Source organism: Sturnira hondurensis, unplaced genomic scaffold (genome assembly GCF_014824575.4).
Source record: "Sturnira hondurensis isolate 20B ecotype Veracruz unplaced genomic scaffold, ASM1482457v3 Scaffold0022566, whole genome shotgun sequence".
Classification (NCBI taxonomy): Eukaryota; Metazoa; Chordata; class Mammalia; order Chiroptera; family Phyllostomidae; genus Sturnira; species Sturnira hondurensis.
In genome coordinates, this window is record NW_028095197.1 from 6,976,772 (window position 1) to 7,000,515 (window position 23,744).

The 23,744-nt window shown below is 40.2% G+C and overlaps 1 protein-coding gene across 5 annotated transcripts in view; it reads left to right on the forward strand.

Moving 5' to 3' along the window:
- The window catches only part of LOC118979763 (phospholipid-transporting ATPase FetA-like), a 104,325-nt gene that overhangs the window by 32,778 nt on the left and 47,803 nt on the right, over window positions 1-23,744 (forward strand). For all 5 annotated transcript variants that reach the window (XM_037035996.1, XM_037035992.1, XM_037035995.1 and 2 more), the window contains 8 exons: window positions 7,551-7,609; window positions 13,479-13,592; window positions 14,411-14,509; window positions 16,131-16,192; window positions 20,741-20,813; window positions 21,181-21,251; window positions 22,251-22,333; window positions 23,167-23,325. In XM_037035996.1, coding sequence (XP_036891891.1) covers window positions 7,551-7,609; window positions 13,479-13,592; window positions 14,411-14,509; window positions 16,131-16,192; window positions 20,741-20,813; window positions 21,181-21,251; window positions 22,251-22,333; window positions 23,167-23,325 — 720 coding nt within the window. The remainder of the gene's footprint in view (window positions 1-7,550; window positions 7,610-13,478; window positions 13,593-14,410; window positions 14,510-16,130; window positions 16,193-20,740; window positions 20,814-21,180; window positions 21,252-22,250; window positions 22,334-23,166; window positions 23,326-23,744) is intronic.

Genomic DNA, 23,744 nt, shown 5'->3' on the forward strand with positions numbered 1-23,744 from the left:
TGGTAGCAAAAGAAAAGGGGAGCTTGGCTAATCAGCTAGAGACTTGCAGTCCTGAAGATCATCTCACTGCTCTTGTTTCTTTATCTGGAAAATCCCATTTGTGATGGTTTTCTCTCTTTGAGCAAAGAGATACTTGCTCAGAACCTCTAAGGCTGACTTCTACCTGACTAGCTGGCCTCCCTTCTTTTTCTCTCTCCCTCCTTCTTTTCCTGGTTACTTATCTTTTGGTGCACCACTTTGTCTAGTTTCCTCTTCCAGAGTTTATTTTCCTTTTTAGTTTCTTGTCTGGTCTAAGCTAATCTTCTATCTTCTATAGCTTTAACCCCCCAAAACCTGAGGTTGAATTACATCAAGATTGCATAAGAGCTAGGTTTTTCACCCTGGCATTTGAATCAGAGCTCTAAGGATATCCTTAGACAGAGGCTTCTCCTGTTTGGACATTCCTACCATCATTCCACCGAGGGGTTGAGCAGCATTCCCCTTACTAGACAATAGCTTTTGTACCCTTCCTTCTCTACGGGCTGGATCAGCTGAAAATTCAAAATCTATTTTCGGCACAGGCAACTGTACCAATAATGCTTATGGAATCTCCTTGACATAGAGTAAGGAAAAGGACAAAAATATATCACTTAATGAGCGCTTTTGATGTGTCAGGAATTATGTAGGCACTTTAAAATTACTGTCTTATTTAACCCTCACATTAGCATACAAGGTAGATTTTATTGCCCCATTTTACACATGAGGAAACTAAAACCCAGAAAGGGAAAGTAACTTGCCCTAAGCCAGGTGACGCTTTAGTCACAGAGCCCAGTCTATAGCAGCGGAGGCTTTCTGAGCAATTCTAGTACACCAGGAACTGTTCTAGAATGCTTTGCATGCCTTAATTTATTAATCTTCACAGTAACCTTATAGTAAGTATTATTATCCTTTCCATTTTACAGATGAGGAAAATGAGACTCAGAGAGATTAAGTAACTTCCTCAAGGCTGTACAACTGGCATGTGGAGGGCCAAGGTTAGAACCTTGGCAGCCTGACTAGATTGCCCAGTTTCTTAACCACTGTGGGACCGACCATAGTTTTAAACTCTAAGCCCTCTTCACATTTCATAGTACCAAGTTCCTTGTTTCACCAACATGTCTGGTCCTTTCAGTTCAATGATTTTATCTCCCTAGTCCAGCTCCCAACACAGATCTTTGTGAAGCCAGACCTTTGCTGAATAGGCTCAGTTCCTGGTGCAAGATATGTTTTCTGTGTCACCAGAGGATAGAGCTAGGCGTTTGTCCTCTTGAATTCCATACCCAGGACCTCTTCAATTAGACCGTCTTCTGGACTCTTTGTCTAAGCTGATTTCTGATCTTCTATCATCACATTGTAATAACTGTTTCATAATTCACATGTTGTTGCTCTGTTCCAGCCAAACAAGAATAAGCTTTGAATAACAAGTAGTAGACAGTCATCCCAGTCTTTTCTCAACAGTATTCACAAGTCCTAAGAAGTCTTGAATTAATCTTATATTATCCAATCTGAAAACATTCTTCCTGCCTTTATTACCTCAAACCTTACTGAGTACTTTTTTTCTTTAAGTTTGTCTTCTTTCTCTCAGACTTTCAGCTTCTTGTTCTTGTAGATTGTACAAACTGAACTTCTGGCCATTTTTTCCATCATTCCTGCTTTTCCCTTTTTAGAGGCATCTTATGAAATCTGACTTTCTTTTTTTAAGATTTTATTTATTTATTTTTAGAGGGGAAGGGAAGAAGAGAAGGAGAGAAATATCAATGTGTGGTTGCCTCTCATGAGTCCCCTGCTGGGAACTGGCCTGCAACCCAGGCATGTGCCCTGACTCGGAATCAAACCACGATTGTGTGGTTCGCAGGCCCGTGGTCAATCCACTGAGCTACACCAGCCAGGGCTGAAATCTGACTTTCTAACCCTCAATTTCTCTTCCCCACTGCTGGAAATCCTACTTTCCTCTTACCTTTGTCTTCTTTCTTGGCAGCTGTGGTATCAAGGAGCCAAAACTGGGTGAAGGTAACCCTACCCCCACTCTGGAGTCTCCACCTGTTTCCACCAAGTCAAGCTCTAAACTCTGGGATCTACCTACTTTACTTTACTCTTAAAGAGGGAGGTAGGGATTCAGTTGCTGTGCAGAGCCTGGACTCCATGTGTCCTGTGGGGGAAACTTTGCCTGCAAAGTTCCCCCATCCACCAGGGATGAAAGTAAACACTACCAAGACATGATCTGCTTGGGGAAGAAAGGTGGCTGATCCCTCAAAGGGGAAGGGCCAAGAGCCCCTTCCTCAAGGGGCTTTTATTGGGTTCGTTTGCACAAGAATACATGTAAGGATCAAACAATAGATAGCATTCAAAGAACTATGAGGGCTTATTCTCAGTCAGGGTCAGATAGCTAAAGAGCCATAAAACTTTGAGGAAGAAACTTCTTGCTTGGACCCTTACCATTTAAAGGAGAGCATTCTAAACAAAGCAGGTTTCACAGGATTTTTACATATTCTTTCTTGGGCCTGATCACCTGGGGGACCTGCTCTTTCTAGCACAGGGTTGCTCCGCCTTCCCATTCATAGGTTTTTTAGGCTTAAGTGGATTAGAGCCAGGCAGCGCTTCTCCCAGATGGAAATGGGGACTCAGGCTATGTCACAATAGTCCGGGAGGGCGGGGGGCGAGGGTCCATCGCTCCCTCTTTGTCGCATCTCCCCACCCCCCAGTCTTTCCATGATGGCCTCCCAAGTGATTGTGTCTGGCTTAGGTTGCCCCTCTCTGTGAGGAGTCTTACCTGTCTCTGACTAGCTAACCATGCTTTGGGAGCAGGGGAGTAAACTGAGGCAGCATTTGCTACCAGAGACAAGCTTTGTCTCCTTAGTGGCTCACATTCTGGAGGTCGCTTACTCAGTCTTAGCCAAGGGAGGCAGTTACAATTACTGAAACCAGGCAGAGCAGTTCCCAACAGTATTCCTTGGGATTGTTGGGCTTAGAGAGACTAGTCTGCTGCACCCAGATGAGTTGCTGGGAAAACCTGTTAGATCTTTACTAAAGTAAAAAATAATCAGTGATATCTAGGATTAAATCTAATAATAATGTGAAATTCACCCTGGCTGGTGTGGCTCAGTGGATTGAGCACGGGCCTGTGAAGCAAAGGGTCACTGGTTCGATTCCCAGTCAGGGCACATGCCTGGGTTGTGGGCCAGGTCCCCAGTAGAAGGCACATGAGAGGCAACCACACATTGATGTTTCTTTCCCTCTATTTCTCCCTCCCTTCCCCTCTCTCTAAAAGCAAATAATAAAATATTTTTAAAAAAAGAAATGTGAAGTTCAGTAAAAAATATTAGAACTTTATAAAGAGGCATAAAGTAATATTTTTGAATAAATGGAAAGGTCTGTAAGGTATGGTTGGAAGGGCAAATAGCTTGGTAGAGACTGATTTTGTTCACCAATGCCTGAGCAAATTGAGTATAAATGTAGTAGAAAATTAGCCTACTTGGAAATTGGGTAACCTCAATACTAGTATAAACACCAATACTGCTCTCATGCTCTACCCTAATGAAGCAGCTATCTGGGCCACCGAGAAAGTCCCTGCACAAGGGTATTGACCATGCAGCAGCTCTGAATTCTAGTTGCAGCTAAATTATCTGAGCCATACATGTTCCACTGCTTTAGATAACCTAAGCTACAATGGTTAGCAGAAGCTCTTATATCACAATATTGTAAGTAAGCCACCCACTAGTCAAACAGTTATCACAGAATATCCTATCAGTTCTATCTCAATTTCCCCCATCTTTTTTTTGTTGTTGTTTGTTTTTAATTTTTTTATTGAATTTACTGGGATAACATTAGTTAATAAAATTATATAGGTTTCAGGTGTACAGTTCTTCACTACATCATCTGTATATTGTATTGTGTGTTCACCACCCCAAATCAAGTCTTCTTCCATCACCTTTTATCCCCCTTTACCTTTTTCTACCTCCTCCTACCCCCATTTCCCTCTGGTAATCACCATACAGTTGTCTGTGTCTATGAGCTTTCTTTCTTTTTTCTTTTCTTTAGTCCCTTCATCTTTTCCATCCAGACCTACCATTTCCCCCATCTTTATTCAGGTTATGCTAGTAATCACAAGAAGAAAACAACAAAAACAAAATGCACTAGTGCAGTAAAACAACCTACAAGCTTCATAGCTGAGTGGTAACCCTAATTCAGGGAAGACCCGTTTACATGTTGCTAACAAGGTGGTTACAGACACGATCGTCGTACACACAGGAGTGGCTTCACAGGGGAATACCAACAAGGCTCTCTCCATCTCCCTCAGAGATATAGTATCTCTGGGGGGAGGGGAAACTAATAGTGCAGAAACATCAACTCTATCCAAATTAATCTGTGTAACCCAAATCTGTATACTCTCAAATCCTCGGATAAAAGTAGCTAAACATCTCAGTTCCACCTGTCCCACAATTTGTACAAATCCCTGAACTTCCTCATAATTCTCTGTTTTTGTACTGCCCTATGTGCAGACTTCAGACCCTTAGATATCTTCCATAAGAAATGTACTCATGTTCTGGCTTTATGATGTTCAGTAATTTTGCCGACAACTAGAGGAGGGATGGAAGAAACTACATGAGGAGCAATAAAGGTCCTTGTTTTAATACTGACTCTCCTTAGCTATCATTCAAAAGTCTATGAGTTTAGCCTCCTGGTAAATGCATTGTAGTTTCCCACACCTGACTGTTTTACCCATGGGAGGTGGCTCTGCCTCCTCTAACCCACTTTTATTCCATCTCCAGGACTCTGATTAAATTCTATTTGTCTTCCTCTCTAATCAAAACTTCAGTCTCAAGGGAACTGAACAAAGTGATTCCGAAGTTCATCTTCTGAAATTTATGTAGAAGAGAGAATAGGTAAGATTAGCCAAGAAGATTTGCTATTCAGTATTAAAGGTTACATAACTTAAAAGATGGCTAGAACAATGGAAAATAAAACCCAGAATCACATTCAATGGTGGAATTTAGTACATTATAAAAAATGACAGTTAAAACCAGTCTGAGGGAAAGTATCCAAATCTCATATGCAATAAGTGACTTCTATCCTGAATATATAAAAAAACTCTTCTAACTTAATTATTTAAAAAATTAACCCAGTTTTAAAATGAGCAAAGAATCTGAATAGATATTTCTCTAAGGAAAATATATAAATGTTTAATAAGCACATGAAAAGATACTCAACATCATCATTAATCATTAGGGAAATGCAAATCAAAACCACAGTGAGATGCTACTTCACATCCACTAAGATGATTAAGATAAAAAAACACGCTGTAATAGCATAATCAATAAAATATGTTTTTAAAAAAATACATACACTGCCTTGGCCATGGGATTTAGTTGCTTGGAGCATTGCCCCGTACACCAAAAGGTTGCGGGTTCAATTCCTGGTCCAGGCACATACCTAGGTTGTGGGTTTGATCCCCAGTCGCACCACATGCAGAAAGCAACCAATCTCTCTCTATATATGTCTCCCTCTCTGTCTCTCTTTCTCTCTCCTTAGTGAGAGTTAAAAAAGACCATAGGCAGTAACAACTATTGATGAGGCTGTGGAGAAATTAGAACCCTCATACACTGTGGGGGAATATAAAATAGATCAATTGCTGTGAAAAACCATTTGGCAGTTTTGCATAAAGTTAAACATAGAATTGTCATATGACTCAGCAATTCTCCTAGTTATATACCCAAGAGAAATGAAAACATGTCCATACAAAAACTTGTATATGAATGTTCATAACAGCCTTATTTATTATAGTCAAAAGATGGAAACAACCCAAATGTTCATCAGTGGATCAATGGATAAACAAATGTGGCGTATTCATATAGTGGAATATTGTTCAGTCACAAAGAAGAATAAAATACTGATACATGCTATAACATGGATGAACCTTAAAAACATCATGCTCTTTGAAACAAGCCAGTTACAATGGACCACCTATTATTCTATTTATATGAGATGTCCAGAGTAGGCAAATCCATAGAGGTATAATATAGATTAGTTTTGTCTGGGATGGGGAAAGGGGGGAGTTGAGTATGGGTTGTCTTTTGGGGATGATAAAAATGGTCTGAATCAGTGGTGATGGTTGCATAGCCTTGTGAATTTAGTAATTACTGAATTGTACACTTTAAGAGGGTAAATTTTATGCTATGTAATTATATCTTTTAAAAAACTGAGCAGTTACAAATTTGGGTTTCTAGGACCTGGAGCCAGAAACTTCCCTTAGAGGGCTCAGGCAAGTGAGTTCAGGATCAAGTGGGAGTCGGTAGCCTAGAGTAAGAATCTTTGAGGATCAAGGAAGGAAATTTCTTTCTAGTCTTGGGAGCCATGAGCCAAGGAAGATGTTAGAGTGCCGGAAGAGCTTCAAAATAGACATTCAGTGTAACTCGCAGGCAGAGGGGTTGCCAGAACCCATTCTCTGAGGAGACACATTCTTTGGAAACACAGTCTAGGAATTTCTAGAATAATTAAGGGCTTAGTAGTAGTGTCAGTCCTCAGACCAAATTCCAGGTTGCTTGCTGTATGTACTGTCCAGGCTCAAGAGAATTGGAAATTACATACACCATGTCATCCAAACAATTCAAGCATCTTCTCCAGGAATGCTTTCTCATCTGACTTTTCTTTATTACCTCTATCCCCTCTTCTCTGGACTCTGTGAATTCCTAACATCCTGTTCTTGCCTGTATCACGTCCCTTACATTAGATTGAAATTTTTTTTGTTTGTCTTCCCCACTGTGATTAAAAGCCCCAAGAGAGTCAGGGATAGTGTAGCCCCAACACCTAGCACAGGCCTGACACCTGTCGAGAATTCCATAAATGTTTGTTGAGCCAATGAAGAACTGAGAGACTATGGGAGTATTTCATTCAGGGTAATAGATATATGTTATCTATTGGTAACATATTTTTAAGACTTTTTATAATGTAGTAATGGGCTCACTGTGTGTGATAGTTCCTAATACCTATGTGTTTCAATGGGGCGGTTTTGTCATGTGTTACAGTTATCAGGCTTACTGCCATTGAACTGCAAGCCCCTTGAAGTCAGATATTCTGCCTTACTCATCTCCTTATTCCCCCGCCGCCCACAGCATCCAGCACACTGGCTTCAGTGCAGTAGGTGCTCAGTAATGATTGATTGATTGATTGATTTCAGTTCAGTCAAGCAAATTAAGATAGTGGAATTGTCCTACCAGGGCTGAATTTCTGTGTTTGGCAGTTATGTTGGTGCAGGCCATCTTGTTGTCTGTGGAGACATGAGTAGGATTTACGAAAACATTAATGGTGGAGAACTCAAATTACATGTCCTGTTGTCTGCAGAAAGCTTAAACATTTGAGGATTTTCATTTATATTGTATTTCTTGATTCTTTGAATAAAGAGACAAGATCCCATTTGTAGACAGATATCCTCAGGGAGAAAGTGTGAGGAACCAGTGAAGCCTTCACTAGCAGCCCGCATCCCATACTAATCTGCAGAGGGGCATCCTTCTCATAATTTCTCTCCTCTCCTTTAGAACAAGACAGATATCTGCAAGCCAACAACAAAGAATTCAACGCTATGTTTGGATATCCAGTGAGTATGAGGTCTCTGGCTATTTCAAAAGGAGGCTGAAGTTCTCCTCTAATATTCTCCTTTGCTGGTGGGGCAGGAACTTCATGGCAGATGTAGATCCTGTGACTTAGGTTCTACTTTCTTTCACACAGCCGTGCAGTGAGGGCTGGTGCAGTGAGGGGCAGAACCAAAATCAGTCCAGTGACCTAGGCTCAGGGAATAATATATCTGAGATTTGGGGTTTTATGTATAGCTCCTAGATAAGAAATCCTATAGCTTTTTCTTGCATAAATAAAAACATAGTTCCATAGTCTTCTGTTTTCATTTAGACATCTATGACAAACATGTAGATCTACCTGATTCCTTTAATAGCAGCATAGTTTTCCATTATATTGATATCCTTAATTTATTTAACTGGTTTCATATTGATGAACATTTAAAATATCTTCATCCATTCTCCTTCCAAAAAAATGTCTCCAGTGCTTTGCTGTGGTAAATCATCCTGACTGAACCATTATGTGTGGGGTTTGTTTTGGGGGGGGGGGGGGGTTTGCACATTTAGTGTGAATATATCTTATAAGAGTTTTCTAGAAGTCGATTGGCTAGGTGAAAAGGAAAACACATTTAAAAACTTGATACATGTTGCCAGATTGACCTCTAAAAAGACTAAATCCATTTATATTTCTACTTATAGTAGAAATTGCTCGCTTCTCCATACACCTGTCAAATGGGGTGTTACCAATGTATTTCATCTTTGCCAGGCTTTAAAAGAAAAATTACATTTTGTTTCCTTTTTTTGCATCTTATTTTATTTTATTTTTTAAATATATTTTATTGATTATACCATTACAGTTGTTCTATTCCCCCCTTCATTCCCCTCCACCCTGCACACCCCCTCCCCCACCCCCTTTAGTTTATGACCACGTGTCTCAAGTTCATTAGATTCTATATTTCCCCTACTATTCTTGTCCTCCCCCCTGTCTATTTTTTACCTACCATCTATGCTACTTATTTTCTGTACCTTCTCCCCCCTTCTCCTCCTCCCACTCCCCTGTTGCTAATCCTCCATGTGTTCGTCATTTCTGTGGTTCCACTCCTGATCTAGCTGTCCTCTTGGTTTGCTTTTGTTTTAGGTGTGGTTGTTAATAACTGTGAGTTTGCTGTCCTTGCACTGTTCATATCTTTTATCTTCTTTTTCTTAGATAAGTCCCTTTAACATTTCATATAATAAGGGCTTGGTGATGATGAACTCCTTGAATTTCATCTTATCTGAGAAGCACTTTATCTGTCCTTCCATTCTAAATGAAAGCTTTGCTGGATAGAGCAGTCTTGGCTGTAGGTCTTTGGATTTCATGACTTATAATGCTTCATTCCAGCTCCTTCTTGCCTGTAAGATCTTTTTTTGAGAAATCAGCTGACAGTCTGATGGGAACTCCTTTGTAGGTAACTGTCCCCTTATCTCTTGCTGCTTCTAGGATTCTCTCCTTCATTTTAATCGTGGCTAATGTAATTATGATGTGCCTTGGTGTGTTCCTTCTTGGATCCAACTCCTTTGGGACTCTCTGAGCTTCCTGGATTTCCTGGGAGTCTATTTCCTTTGCCAGACTGGGGAAGTTCTCCTTTATTATTTGTTCAAATAAGTTTTCCACTCATGGCTGTTTCTTTTCCCCTTCTGGTACCCCTATAATCTGGATGTTGGAACGTTTAAAGATGTCCTGGAGGTTTCTAAGCCTCTCCTCATTTTTCTGAATTCTTGTAACTTCACTTTTTCCTGTTTGGTCATTTCTTCCTTCCTTCTGGTCCACCCCCTTGATTTGAGTCCCAGTTTCCTTTCCATCACTATTGGTTTCCCGTGCATTTCCCTTCATTTCAATTACTTTAGCCTTCATATGTTCCTAATTTCCTTCATATTTTCCTTCTAATTTGTGGCTAAAATTGCTACATACAGCGTCACAACCCAGCAACTGAGGCGCCCAGCCCTGCTGAACACCTAGGGCTCTGCTCCTCATACATAACAGGCATGAACAGTCCAAAATATGGCTCAAGAAGGACATTTTGTTTTCTATCTTGCCTTAGTTTTGAGTGAGATCATTAATCTCTTCATGTTAATTAGCCTTTCTTTTTCTGGAAACTGCCTATTAATGAATGATCTTTGCTAATTTTCTGTTGAATTGTTCATTTTTTACTTATTTATATATGAATAAATAAGTCATAAAAAGATACATATTGAAAAGTCATGCCTCAACACCTCATGCTTGCCCACATCTGCTCCCCATAGGGAATCGCTTTAGTAGTTTCTTGTGTCATTATCAGTGCTTATTTGTGCAAATAAAGCAAATGCAAATACATATTCCTATTTTCCCACCTTATTACAATATTGTGAATGTTAACAATATGTCATAAAAATATTTTCGTAATCAGAATTTCATAATAGCTTTTTCCTTTCTTTTGTTTTTCAGCTGCATAGTATTTCTTATGCAGATCTAGCATAGTTTATGTAATCAGTTCCTTATGAATCCATATCTAGGTTGTTTCCAATCTTTCATAATTACAAGCAAGGCTTTCATAGATGTTATTTTATGCACACACAGCTTTGTATCTGTCTACTCATATACAGCAGGTCCTCAAATACATTATTTCATTAAGACATTGATGAGATGCCATAGAAACTTAACTCTTTTAGTTTATATCAATTAGTCTGTGGTAAAACTGGTTTCATTATATGTCTCTCACTTGAAGTTGCAGAACCTATCAACAATGTTAAGTGAGGGTTTATTATCATATAGCTATAAATATATATAGCCATACATATTTACAGTCTCTGTAGGATGTTAGTTTATGATTTCTGAGTTAGAGAGGTTCTGGAAGATAACAGTGTTCAGGGTATATCCATGGGAACAGGTTTTCCCTCTCTCTGTCTCCTAGCCCTGCATAAACAGCATTGGGATGGGGCAGCTTTTGGCTTCAGACAGACCTGAGTTTTAACACAGCTCTACTCCTTACTAACCTTGCATCCTTAGGTATGTTAACTTCTCTGATTTTCAGTTCCCTTGTCTATAAAAAGGGCATGATAATGTTCACCACCTTACGTGGTGGTTGTAGGAGTTAAATATATTTGTGGAAAATGTTAGTTCACCTTCTCCTAGAAAGTGTTACCCCTTGAAAAAGGGGAACGAGTCTCATTCAGTCTGTATCCACGGTTCCTATCACAGTGTTTGGCACATAAATGGCATTCAGTAGTTATATGCTGAATAGCTAATGAATAAATAAGCAGATTTGACTGATTGTGATATACTTAACAATGATTTCATTTCCCTGGCCCTACCCATTGTTTATTTTCCTTCTCTTTCTCTAATTTCTTCCATTCCTACTCCTTTTACTCTTCCCAACCCCTAAATACTGATTCCCATTATGTCCATGGCCTTCTGTTCTCCTTTATTTCCTCATTTATCCATCAGTCAAGTATACTGCCCAAATAAATGAATAGCCCAAACCAAAATCCACCACCTCTATCATGCTTAAATGTTATCACATGTGTCAAAATAACTGAACAATGAGGAAGTTCATAGTTAAACAGATGTTCTGCATTTTTAAAAATTTAATGTAGTTCAATTAGAGTTGTCCTACCTTTTTCCCATTGCTCACCCCTAACCCACTCCCCCCACTCCCACAGTCAATCCCTCTCATTGTCTGTGCACATGAGTCTTCTATTCATGTTTCTTTACTTGCCCCTTCCCCTTCTTTCCCCCATTATCCCCCTCCCGCCACTACTCCAGTCAATGTCAGTTTGTTCGTTATTTTCAAGTCTCTGGTTCTATTTTGCTCATTTGGGGTTTTTTTGTTTGTTTGTTTGTTTTTTTTAATTCTTGTTCAAGTACAGTTTTCTGTGTTTTGTTGATTAGGTTCCACTTAGAGGTGAGATCATATGGTGTTTTGTCTTTTACTGCCTAGCTTATTTCACTTAGCATGATGTTCTCTAATTCCATCCTTGAGATATTGTTTCTGGTTTCACATATAAGAATAGAACAAAACACTCTAGTTGCCAAATTAGTAAAGAAGTACTGATACTTCTATCTTGAGACAGAGTCAGCATGACTCTTGTTTTTGTTTGCTAAACAAATGCTACCAAAGTGAATAGGAACATGAAATACTTACATTATTAGCTATAAACATTATTAGCTATAAAAATGAAGTGGAAAATAGTGATGGCCAGCTGCTTCAGTAAGGCAGAACATCAAAAGATCTTTGGGTCCAAGTGTCTGAGCCATCTGGACTTAGACACCAAGAAATCAGAGTGTCTTATGGTCAAAGGAAACTGTTTCTATATTAGAACGACACACTTTAGAATAACATACTCTCAGGGCTTGAAGAGTCCTTGTAGACCACTTACTTAGAACTCCATTCAAGGCCAACCTGTGACCTTCTCTGGGATAGATCTTTTTCAGCCTATACTAGTATAGCCCAACATAGGGCTGTGAACAGTTGAGCAAGCTTTGAGAAGTGTATAGTGTTCAGTTGATTGTTAATTGGAAAAATTATGGAGAAATACCAAGTAAATCTTAGTTTTGGCTTGGATCTCTAAATTACTCAGTAAGCTATTTGATCATTTGCTCTTCCTTTGGGAAACAGATATTGGGCAAGTCTTAGCTAGGTAGCCTATCTAGCCTTTCTGGGCAAGTTTTAGCCTTAGGACTGGATGATTTTGGTTCTCTAGGAGAACTCTGATGCCTTCCCAAGGCAGGGCCCAGCAAGATTCTTTGTATTTGAGCAGTGTCTGTGCTCCAGGCCTGTACATAGGTTTATTCTTCTGCTTAGGCCTTACAGATGAAGGAGGTGAGAGAGAAGCCCTGTTCTTGGAGAATTGTTTGGTCTCATTCTTCTGCTTTTCTTGAGCTCTTATATTCAAGTTCCGACATTGTAGGTCAAATGATTGAAGACCCAAAGATAGAAAGTAAGGTGGTCCTGTCAACATCTTAAGATCAGCACTGAAGAGGTGCCAAGTTCTTATTTTCACTTAGCAAAATAATAGCTCAGATGCAGGCCAGACTTCTCAGACTCCATCAGGACAGGTAAGGGGTGAGTGATTTTCCAGTGCTGACAGCAGCCAGTGTAGGAACCTTCAGTGGGCTAAGGTTGAAAAACAGTAATTTGCTTTTAGCATCTGACATTCTTCATCAGTGAGACCAGTTGGTAAAAGCACACTGAAATGAGTTTGCCAGACCAAGGAAAGTTTCATTAAACTCTGGAGTGCGGCTAACACAAATGGAAGATTTGCCCTTTCAGGACTGAGGAGGACCTTAGGGGCCAGTGGGTAAGATGAAGCTGAAGGATTCATGCTTCTAAGAAGGATAAGTATTTGGATGTCTACACAAGTGGAATGAGTCTCAGGAGACAGTGTCATCCCAAATCTGCAACTAACTGTGTAGTCTTGGGCAAATAACTTCAATATAACTCAATTTACTCATCCTCAAAAAGATGGTCATATGGTACTCTGTCATAGAGTTGTTTTGACTATTAAATAAGTTGCTACATGTAAAGTGATTAGAACGATACCTTGTATGTAATACATAGTAAGTGTGAGTTTGTATTGTTGTTGATTTTATTATCATTATCAATAGTAAGAATAATCAAAGAATTCTCTCCAGGGCAGGAATACATTCTGCCTCCCACAAAAAGCCCCGTATTGATCTCCCTTGACATCTTTGCATCCCCTAGACCTCTGTAGGCCTCAAAGAAAATGTGAGGGAAGGGGAACAAATACTTCTTTCCTCCCTTTGGTTGGGGAACTATTGCTTTTTACCATTTCACAGTGAGGCATTTGCCCTTCTTGTTAAGACTGGGGGTAGGAGTCTTTTATTCCTCTAATTGTGTTTGTTTCCTTTACTCACAGAACAATACCATCAAGACCTCAAAATATAATGTCTTTAACTTCTTGCCCCTGAACCTATTTGAACAGTTCCAGAGACTCGCTAATGCATATTTTCTCATTTTGCTAATCCTACAGGTATTGCCTTTTGGGGCCTTTTCCACAGAACATGTTATCAACCTCTCTGGGGCAGGTTGTATAATCAGTCCTCCTCCCTAAACAGAAATGCCTTCTCTCAGTAGATAACAGGCAAATGGATGGTCGGGATCTCAGGCCAGTCCTCTAGAGTAGCTGTGGTCAGGGTTAGCCCGGGTGAAACAAGCCTCTACAAGAGGAAGGAGGCAAGGTCTCTGGACCCCAAGGAAGGGGAGCCCTCTCCTTATGGCTGCATGGCCACAGCTCAGCCTGACCATAGAACACTACAAAGTCTTCACCCAACCACAGTTATAACCCCATTCCTCCCTCTTGTCCGAGCCTACCTGACAGAAAGTGAAAATGCAGGAGTGCTGAGGAAGGAGAGTGGTCTAGAACATAATAGTACCAGCAACAGAGCGAGGAAGCAGGGCAGGGTAGGCCCACATTAGGAGAGAGGGACAAATCATCCCACTTCCCTTGCACTGAAGGCGTGTGGAGAGGGTGTGTGGTTTTCCCATGTCCACTCCTACCCACTACCACCAGCCCCTCCACTATCACAGGAGAGGTGGCCCTTTGCCATCAAGAAAAATGTAGTAGAGTTCAGGACAGACAGTTGGCAATTTATAGTCTCCTTTCCTTCTTTCTTGGGAAATGTTTGCTTATAATTTGGAGGATTATATGGAGGCTACAAGCAGTAGAAAGCAACTAGGATAGTTGAATTTATTATGAACCTATGGAGGTGAAAATGGTGTTGGGGTGGCGGGAAATATATTGTCTTTTAAGCTTTCTGACCTAAGCTTTTCTCTCCTTCCATCTCACAGTTGATTCCCCAGATCTCCTCCTTGGCATGGTACACAACTGTGATACCTCTGATAGTGGTACTGTCCATAACAGCAGTGAAAGATGCCATGGATGACCTGGTAAACTGTCTTTTGGGGCCTTTACTTCTTCTCTGTACCTAGTCAAGCTGGGAGGGAAGAAGGACTTCCCAGAACTCTCTAGAGCTAGGAGAAAACACTGATTGGAAAGAGATGTTTCCTTTTTTTGTTTCTTTATCTGTCCCAGATGAATATGTACTTTTTGTAGGCCCAAGATTGGTGGTCTATGCATGGCCAAGAAGGGGCAATGCAAGACCATTCTCTGTCTTCCTACTATTACCACTCTTAAGCCCTTTTCTAGGCTTTCTAGGCTTTTTAAAAATATTTTATTTATTTATTTTTAGAGTGAGGGGAAGGGAGGGAGAAAGAAAGGGGTAGAAACATCATCAGTTGGTTGCCTTTCACATGCCCCCAACTGGGGACCTGGCCCACAACTGAGGCATGTGCCCTGACCAGGAATCGAACTGGCAACCTTTTGGTCTGCGGGACAATGCTTAACCCACCGAACCACACCAGTAAGGGCCTATCTTTTTTTTAATAACCCAACTTTCCTTCCCTTCACACTTAGCTTTCTCTGGTTTTGCTTTCATCCTTCTTTCTCCATTCCCTCTTCTCTCATTTTTATATCCGTCTTCCTTTTGTCCCTCTATTTCCTCCTCCCTCTTTTTCCTATCCCTAACTTCCAATTCTATTAGGTATGCACAGCCAGGACCCCCTAATTTTAAAAAAGTCTTATGACATGCTTAAGCAAGGGCTAACTCTTTTCCTGGCCTTGGAGGGAGAAACTGGCTCCCAGTGGGTGCTACATGGCTTCCTCTTTACTCCTCAGAGCAGGCCCTGCATAGAAGGGTAAGGGTGAGGACCCAGTACCATGCCTACTAGTGGGATTTGGGGAGCCAGTCTTGATGACCTGCTTGCATCTTCTGTGAGAGAGTCCTGATTTTGCCAGAAAAGATTTCTAGACCAAAGTTTGAAAGGATGTTTCTTCAGCTATTTAACTTTGTAACTTTTTAAATCCAGAATTAACACAATGGTTTAAATTTTAGTCATAACTAAATTGTGATGGAAGTCACAATGTAAAAATACAACTTTACTTCTCTATAACTTAATTCAGGATAGCTCATAATAACCACTGCACTATTCCCACTCTTTTTAAAGAGCCAGAAACTTAACTTGCCAATTCAGAATAACCCAGTTACTTCTGGTTTAGAACTTAGTCTCTTTAGCATAACTGTTCTGACAAATTCAGGATTCCATCTGCCTCCTTTCCAGTCCTGCCCATCTCCCAGGGGTGGGGTGGAAGTGTGCTTGAGGATACTTAGCTTTCCTGGCAGCTACCAAGAAGTATGAGACTCTCATCCTGCCACCTCATCTCTGTGGCCTTTGATATAAGTTGTTTGTTCTCATCCCCCAGGCTTTGGCTTTTGATCTTTAAAGCCGAGATTTTCTCTCTTTCTTCTCCCTTGGTTCTTTTTTAGACCTCCCTTTTCAACTTCTCAGAGATAATTAGTCTCTTGGCCTGGTTTTAATGGTAGAAGGACTTTGGGGGTTAGAGGAAAATTATAAAGAGGGTGAACTACATCAGGTAATATTTCCAAATATTAATTTTCTACATGCAGTTAGCTTAATTCTATTTCCTGAACATTTTCCTGTATAATTTTAGAAAAAGCACAGAAATGACAATCAGGTCAACAACCGTTCTGTTCTGGTCCTGATGAATGGCAGGTAAGTCCTTCCAGGGAATCTGGTTTAGGTAGGACCTGCTCTGGGCGGGGGTTGGCCTTGTGAACTCTTAATGTGCCAGGGCCTTTGGAAAGGTAGTTCGGGATGATGAGAAGAACCTCGGACTGGACATCAGAAAGATGTGTGTCTAGGTCTAGCCTACCCTGGATACACCATCTGACCTTAGACCTCTCTGGGCTTCATATTTCTGATCTATAAAATACAGATAATATTCTCTACCTTAGATTATGCTTATGAAAATAAAACTGAAATAATATATATTAAAGCAATTAAAATATTATGTGGTATTAACATTCAAGTGATTATTATTAGTGCAGTGGTCAGCATGGAGACATCAATATCTTTAGAACACCAATGGATTCTTTTTATTTTTCAATGAATTAAATCTTTATTATGTATTTCTTCTGTTACCATTTAGTCTCCTTATACCTCCCTCCCCTCAGCGATCACCACACTGTTGTCCATGTCCATGAGTCCTTTTTCCTGTTTGCTCAGTCCCTCCACCTCCTCACCCCCTCCTCCCACTAGCTGTCATCCTGCTCTCCATCTGTGAGTCTGTCCTCCTTTTCATGGTTAGTTCAGTTTAGAACATCAGTGGATTCTGACATGGCTTATGTCCGTTCTTCTATAGCCTTTGGTCAGACCATCTTTTTGTTAACAATCTAAAGAAAATATTGGCATTGACCCCATTGCTTACTGTTTGGTCATAACTATCTAAAGTGTTAGGAAAATGGTTATATTTGGTGGGGTGGTGCAAAATCTGAGCAATTCAACTTTGGCAGGAATGGAGAGAGACTGGCACAATTCCTATTTAAGACAAAAATATGAAGAGTATCATGAGACGTACAAACATTTGTAAGAATTAATAAAAATAAGTGATCATAGCAGGTTAAAGAAATCAAGGAAGACTCTCTGGAGGAAGTGATGTTAGTGCTAGGCTTTAAGAGATAGGGAAGAATTCAACAATTAATGATTGTATGAGAGGAAAAGTGACCAGTGTGTGCAGAAGTAGATGGCAAAGAAGCACAAACCTGAAGGAATTCATGATTGAGATCCAGTCTTTTTTCATGGCGGCCTTATAGAACACCCAGTAGTGAAGATAGAGGGGTATGTAGATACATTTTGCGTCCTCACACAACCAAGAGAAGGACGACAACAAGTTTAAAAACAAAAACCAACCAGAACTGCCAGAAAATTGAACTGTATGGAAGTTCAACAAGCAAGGAGTTAAAGAAGAAACATTCATCCAGACTAGTAAGAGGGGCAGAGGTGGGCAGCCGGGGCGAAGAGGTCATGTGGCAAGAAGGCGGACCAGGTGGGCAAAGCAGTGGCTGGCCAGCCAGTTGGTCCCACATTCCCATGTAGATAAACCAGGAGGAACAACTGGGGAGTGAGACAGACCACACAAACCAGGGTTCCAGCACAGGAAATAAAGCCTAAAAACCTCTGGTTGTAAAAACCTATGGGAATTGCAGCTGCAGGAGAAATTCCCAGCCTCACAAGAGAGTTAGTTGGAGAGACCCAGGAGGTCCTAGAATGTACACAAGCCCATCTACCCGGGAATCAATGTCAGAATGCCCCAATTTGCTCATGGGAAGTGAGGGAAGTGACTAAAAGTGGGGTGAGAGCTGAGCAAACATTTTTCCTCTCTGACCCTTCCCCCACAGACTGCCAAAACATAGCAACATGGGTTGCTCCTCCCTGGCAAATACCTAAGGCTCCACCCCTTACAATGTAATAGGTGCACCAAGACAAAGAAATATGGTCCAAATGAAAGAACAGATCAAAACTACAGAAAAGGAACTAAGCAGTGAGGAGATAGCCAACCTATCATCTAAGTATCACCAAGCACATCTAATCCTTATATTTATTATATAGTTGCTGATTCTTACTCATGGTGGATTAGTTCCTCAAGAGTTTTGATCTGTTGAAGCCTTTCACAAATACCACCAAAAAAGGCAGTTGTCATAAAAAGAAAAGCTGCCCTGACCAGTGTGGCTCAGTCAGTTGGGTGTAATCCTGCAAAGGGAAAGGTCACTGCTTTGATCCCTGGTCAAGGCACATGCCTGGGTTGCAGGTTCAGTCCCAGGTCGGGGCACATATGAAAAGCAACCAGTTGATGTTTCTCTCCTTCTCTTTCTCCCTCTCTTCCCCTCTCTCTGGAAATAAATAAGTAAAATTTTTTTAGAAAGAAAAATAAAAGAAGGAAATAAATAGAAATAAAAAGAAAGGATCAAAGTGTTTTAGAACTTTGCAAGGCTAGGGAGTTACTCTTCAAATAATTTTCATCAAATGAACTCCCTGAGTAACTTGAGCACTTGAGTTTTATAAGATTAGTGGAGAGGAATTTGTCAAAGTGGTTTTATGGTGGGAGTTCAGAAGCAGGGCCCTGGTTAGACTTTATAACCCAGCGAGTGTCTGTAATTGAACACTGGGGGTGAGGCTGGTTGTTGAAATAGTCTGTATTCCAGAAAGTAGCTTTCTTTTTCTAGAACATATGGTTCTGAGCAGCACTGCTATGAAAAAGTTTGTCTGCTTTGCAAGTTGTGATTTCTGTCATTTTCTCAATAATTTTGGTTAAAAGGGCATCTATAGCAGAATCTTTTTTAAGAGAGAGAGAGAAATATCAATTTGTTCTCCCACTTATTTACTCATTCATTGGTTGCTTCTTGATTGTGCCCTGACCAGGGACCAAACCCACAATGTTAGTGCATTGAGATGATACTCTAACCAGTTGAGCTATCTGGCAAAGCCCCACTGGAACTTTCTTTATGGATACTGTAAGTGGCCTGAGTTCAGGCTTTACCCCTCCCAAGGGGTTGTGTGTTTGCCTCTGCCAAGTAACTCAAGGGCATCACCTATTCCCATACCTCATGAGGTTACAAATTCAGAAGAGTTCTCCATTCCCTCACCCACAGGGTGAGAGAGACAAACTTTCTTGATTTTTTTCCAGACCACCTTTTTCCTAATGATGTTGCCCTTCTAGAGCCCTGGCTTTAGGAGGGTTCTTAGTTCCAACTCATTGCCTCACAAGGTTCTAAGGCTTAATCTCTTGTCCCTTTGATGGGCTAAAGAAAGCTCAAGTTATAAATTATTCGGTTGGCCAAAAAGCTTGTTTGGTTTTCTCTGTAAACTGGCTCTAGTAGCGGTTAGTTGTCTTTAACCTCATTCAAAACAATTTTGTTAGATTGTATTGTGACAGCTGTCATATCATTGTGCATTTAAAAAACTTATCAAAATTGGTGAATTTTTGTGTAGCCATATTAATATTGAAGATGAGAAATATGCAACATTTTCAGTATATTATGTTTTACTATTTCAAGAAAGGTAAAAGTGCAACTGAAATGCAAAAAAAGAAGATTTGTGTCGTGTATGGAGAAAGTGCTGTAACTGATTGAACATGTCAGTAGTGATTTGTGAAGTTTCATGCTGGAGATTTCTCACTGGACAATGCTCCAAGGTCGGGTAGACCAGTTAAAGATGACAGCGATCAGCTCAAGACATTAATTGAGAACAATCAATGTTATACCACACAGGAGATAGCTGACATACTCAAAATATCCAAATCAATAAAGTTATTGGTAAAAATGAAAAAATGTGTCTTTTATGGAAAAAACCATACAGACTTTTTGTCCAGCCCAATACTAAGACTGGCAATCCCTCTCCCTCACTAAGGGCAAGAACAGCTAAGAACATGCTCCTGTTCTGGATTTCAGTCCTGTCTTTTTTCCTGGCTCCTTACTTTGTGTTAAATATAGCCTTGCTTATAAAACGTGTTGACTTTATTTTATCTAGCATTTCTAAGTGTATCAGGAAAAGTACCAGAGTGTTACAGAATTCCAGGGGGGACCATTCACATAAAACAGAGAATATGATATGAATGATCTCCTCTGGAGTCAAAGCAATGCCTTGTCTAGTAATATGACCAAATTCTCTAAACAAAAGTTCTATTGCAATGCATGGGAATTACAAATGTACTTAGAGCACAACAGGATTGAATATTTTAAATTAGCAGGGGCTATCTCCCCCTCTCCCTAATCTGGGACACATTGTTACAATGTCCAGGAACAAAGTAGTAATAGTTTGTGAATCAAGATGAAATAAAACACTCAGATGTTTTTCTCCAAAGCTTATTGCTACTACCCTTTAATACCATCACCCAGATTTGAAAATTAGGAACAAAATAAGTAAAGGTATTGAGGTTTATCTGCACAGAGATGATACTTGAAACCAAAGGAAATAGGTTCAAGGATATATAAATAGTGATTTTGCAATAAGGACTTATGTTTATATTATAACACTCAAAGAATATTGCATGTGTAATAAGATTTAAAGAACTATAACCCTGGAATTTGAAAAAAATGGGCCCCACTCTTGACTGTAGCACCAATGCATCACAAACTGGTTGGTCCTCCTCTGAGCCTTGACTTCCTCTCAGCTTTCTTCTTCTTCTTTTTTTCTTTCTTGACTGCAATAACAGGGCTTTGGGGGAATTCTCAGACCAGGCTTTCAAGGGTTATTTTCTTACAGGATGGAGGAGAAAAAATGGATGAATATCCAAGTGGGAGATATAATAAAATTAGAAAATAATCAGCCTGTTACAGTGAGTACCTCTTTGGACTGTGGCTTTTTCTCTTTTGGCCGGAGTGAGTACAGGGGAGCCCTTCGGGCCCTTCCACTACCACTGCTTTCGGTGACTTTCACCTGCCTCATTTTGCATCCAGAGATCAACAGTACCTGTGATAAGCTTGTTCTTGTCCACTTCTTACTATAGCTACAGGTAACGTGAGGGTTGTTAATGAGAGGGGTGTATGGTAGCAGTGATGGGTCCTAGACAAAGAAAGTAAACCAAATGTCTATAAAATTCTTAGGATGAACATCTGTTGCTGAGGTAACTGCTCTTGTCATACTGCAGTGTTAAAAGTCTGCCTTTCTGTTTTCCTTATCTTCTCTGACTTTTCTGGCCACAGGCTGACATACTGTTACTCTCTAGCAGTGAGCCCTACAGTTTGACGTATGTAGAAACAGCAGAACTGGATGGGTAAGTGTTCCCTTCTTAATGGTCCATTAAGGTGACCAAGTCAGCATAGAGTGACTTCATGGAGGGAGAACATGATGCAGAGAATGAACTTTATTCTCAGATCAAAGTACCACAGAGGCTAGAAATATCCAGATAAGAGAGGAGGTCAGACTCTTGGGACCTCAAGTCTAAAGCCAAGGTTTAGACAGCAATAATTGAGCATTCACTGGGTGAATTATCTGGGCAAATAAACTCCGCATTATCCATCACTGAGACACTCTGTCTGGCTGTATTTATTAATGCTGAGTGACAGGAAAGGGGTTAACAGAACTATAAAATTTTAAAGTAGAGTTCCAAAGTTTCCAGGGGTGAAAAATAAGTATGGAGGTAATTATTTACTGATTAAACCCCATGTTCTATAAAGGATTTAAGGTAGAAACCGTCGGTCTTCAGAGAGCTTGTCCTGTAGAGTTCTGTGTGGATCTGTATTCTTACAACTATTCCTCTTGGTGCCCATGAGCTTCGTGAAATGTGGCTTCGGTTTTTGCTTCTCTCTCAGTGAATTCTTGTATCAGCAAATGGCTAACTGGTATCCCTTCATGACTCCTATAAACATTTATGAAGTAATTAGTATGTTTACTTGAAGGCATGAGCAGGTTTTTATCAGGACATGTTTCTTATTCTTGAATAGAGCAGGTGCATCGTCCATGTCGTTTGTGATGTCTCTTCAGCTCAAGCACCTGTCCAGCAAGATCTCACGGGCTGGTTAAGAGAGTGGGGATGTGTTGCAGTGAGAGAGGGGAGTCAGTGCACTGACACCAGTGTCCTTCTAGAACCATCCCACCCCAATAGCGTCCTTGAGAGAAAATAATGGGAGTGACTCATGCTGCTCCAACCTATAGTTGGAGTTCTGTTGGCAACATCTACTTTCTAAAACTTCATGAAAACGTAGGAGAAACTGGACCTGTGGTGCTGTTGTGTATGTGCCCTGTATGCTGGTGACTGTGTCCTTTTCTCTAGTGAAACCAACCTGAAAGTGAAACAGGCCCTCTCAGTTACCAGCCAAATGGAAGCTAACTTGAAACTGCTGTCTGCCTTTGATGGTGAGTTAGCATATAGGCTTGCCCACCCACATTTTTATCAGTAGAGGACTGGTTAAATAAAGTATAGTACATTCATACAGTGAATTCTTTATAACTTTTTTTATTGTTGTTCAATTACAGTTGTCTCTATTCCCCCCCATTACACTCCCCTGCCCTACCCACCCCCACCTCCCACATTCAATCCAACTTTTTAAGAGCAATATTCAAATGTATATTTATTGGCACAGGAAAAATATTTACAAGATATTCATAAGTAGAAAAACATTACAATAGACTGTTTAGTATATATAGCATAAACTTGCTTTTTGAAATATATATATATATATGTTTGTTTATGAGTACATGTATAGAAAAACTTGGAAGGATGTACTTCAAAACATGTCAATAGCTTTTATCTCTAGGTAATGGGTAAATTTCTTTCTCCTTTTAATATTGTATATATATTTACAAAAGGTATAGTTTGCTTTACTAATCAGGAGAAGCTCATTATTTTCATTTTGAAAAAACACTAGGTTTTCTTTAAGTAGTTTTTCAATTTTTTTCACGTTTAGAGTTCATGTGATCTGACAGTACTGATAGTGATAAGTTATCTCTCAGGCTTTTCTCATCCATGACTCTCTGTGGATAACCCATGTCACAAATACAGTTACTCCTCTTTGATGCCCAGACAAAGGTCTGCCTTTCTGAACGGAGTGGGTGAGAAATGGGCAGCATCTGAAAGAGGATAGGAAAAAGATGTGTATGTATTTTGAAAGAGATGTTTCCCTATTTTGTGTTAAACTTCCTTCTACCTAAGATTACAGAGCTGGAGCTCATACTTTTTCCTTTTTCAGGAGAAGTGAAGTGTGAATCTCCCAATAACAAGTTGGACAGATTCACAGGAATACTGACTTATAAGGGAAAAAGCTACATCCTGGACCATGACAAGTTGCTACTCCGAGGATGCGTTATCAGGAACACAGATTGGTGCTATGGCTTAGTGATTTATACTGGTACGTCTGTCTCCCTGGAATCCCAGTTAGACCCCCGGCCAGCTGGGTGCAATTCATGGCCAAGTTGTGAGTCCTTAAGTTTCAGGATGTAGATAGTACTCAGATATATATCAGAATACTATGGCTTTGAGACAGATAGAAAGGGGGATGGATGGATGGATGGATGATTTAAGAAAAAAGTTTTAATCTATGCACCCCAATGTTCAGAGCACCACAATTTACAATGCCAAGTGCTGGAAGCAACCTAAGTACCCATTAGTAAATCAGTGGATCAAAAAACTGTGGTACATTTACACAGAGGAATACTATGCAGCAGAAAGAAAGGAGCTCCTACCCTTCACAACAGCATGGATGGATCTGGAGAGCATTATGCTAGGTGAAATAAGCCTGGCAGTGAAAGACAAATACTGTATGATCTC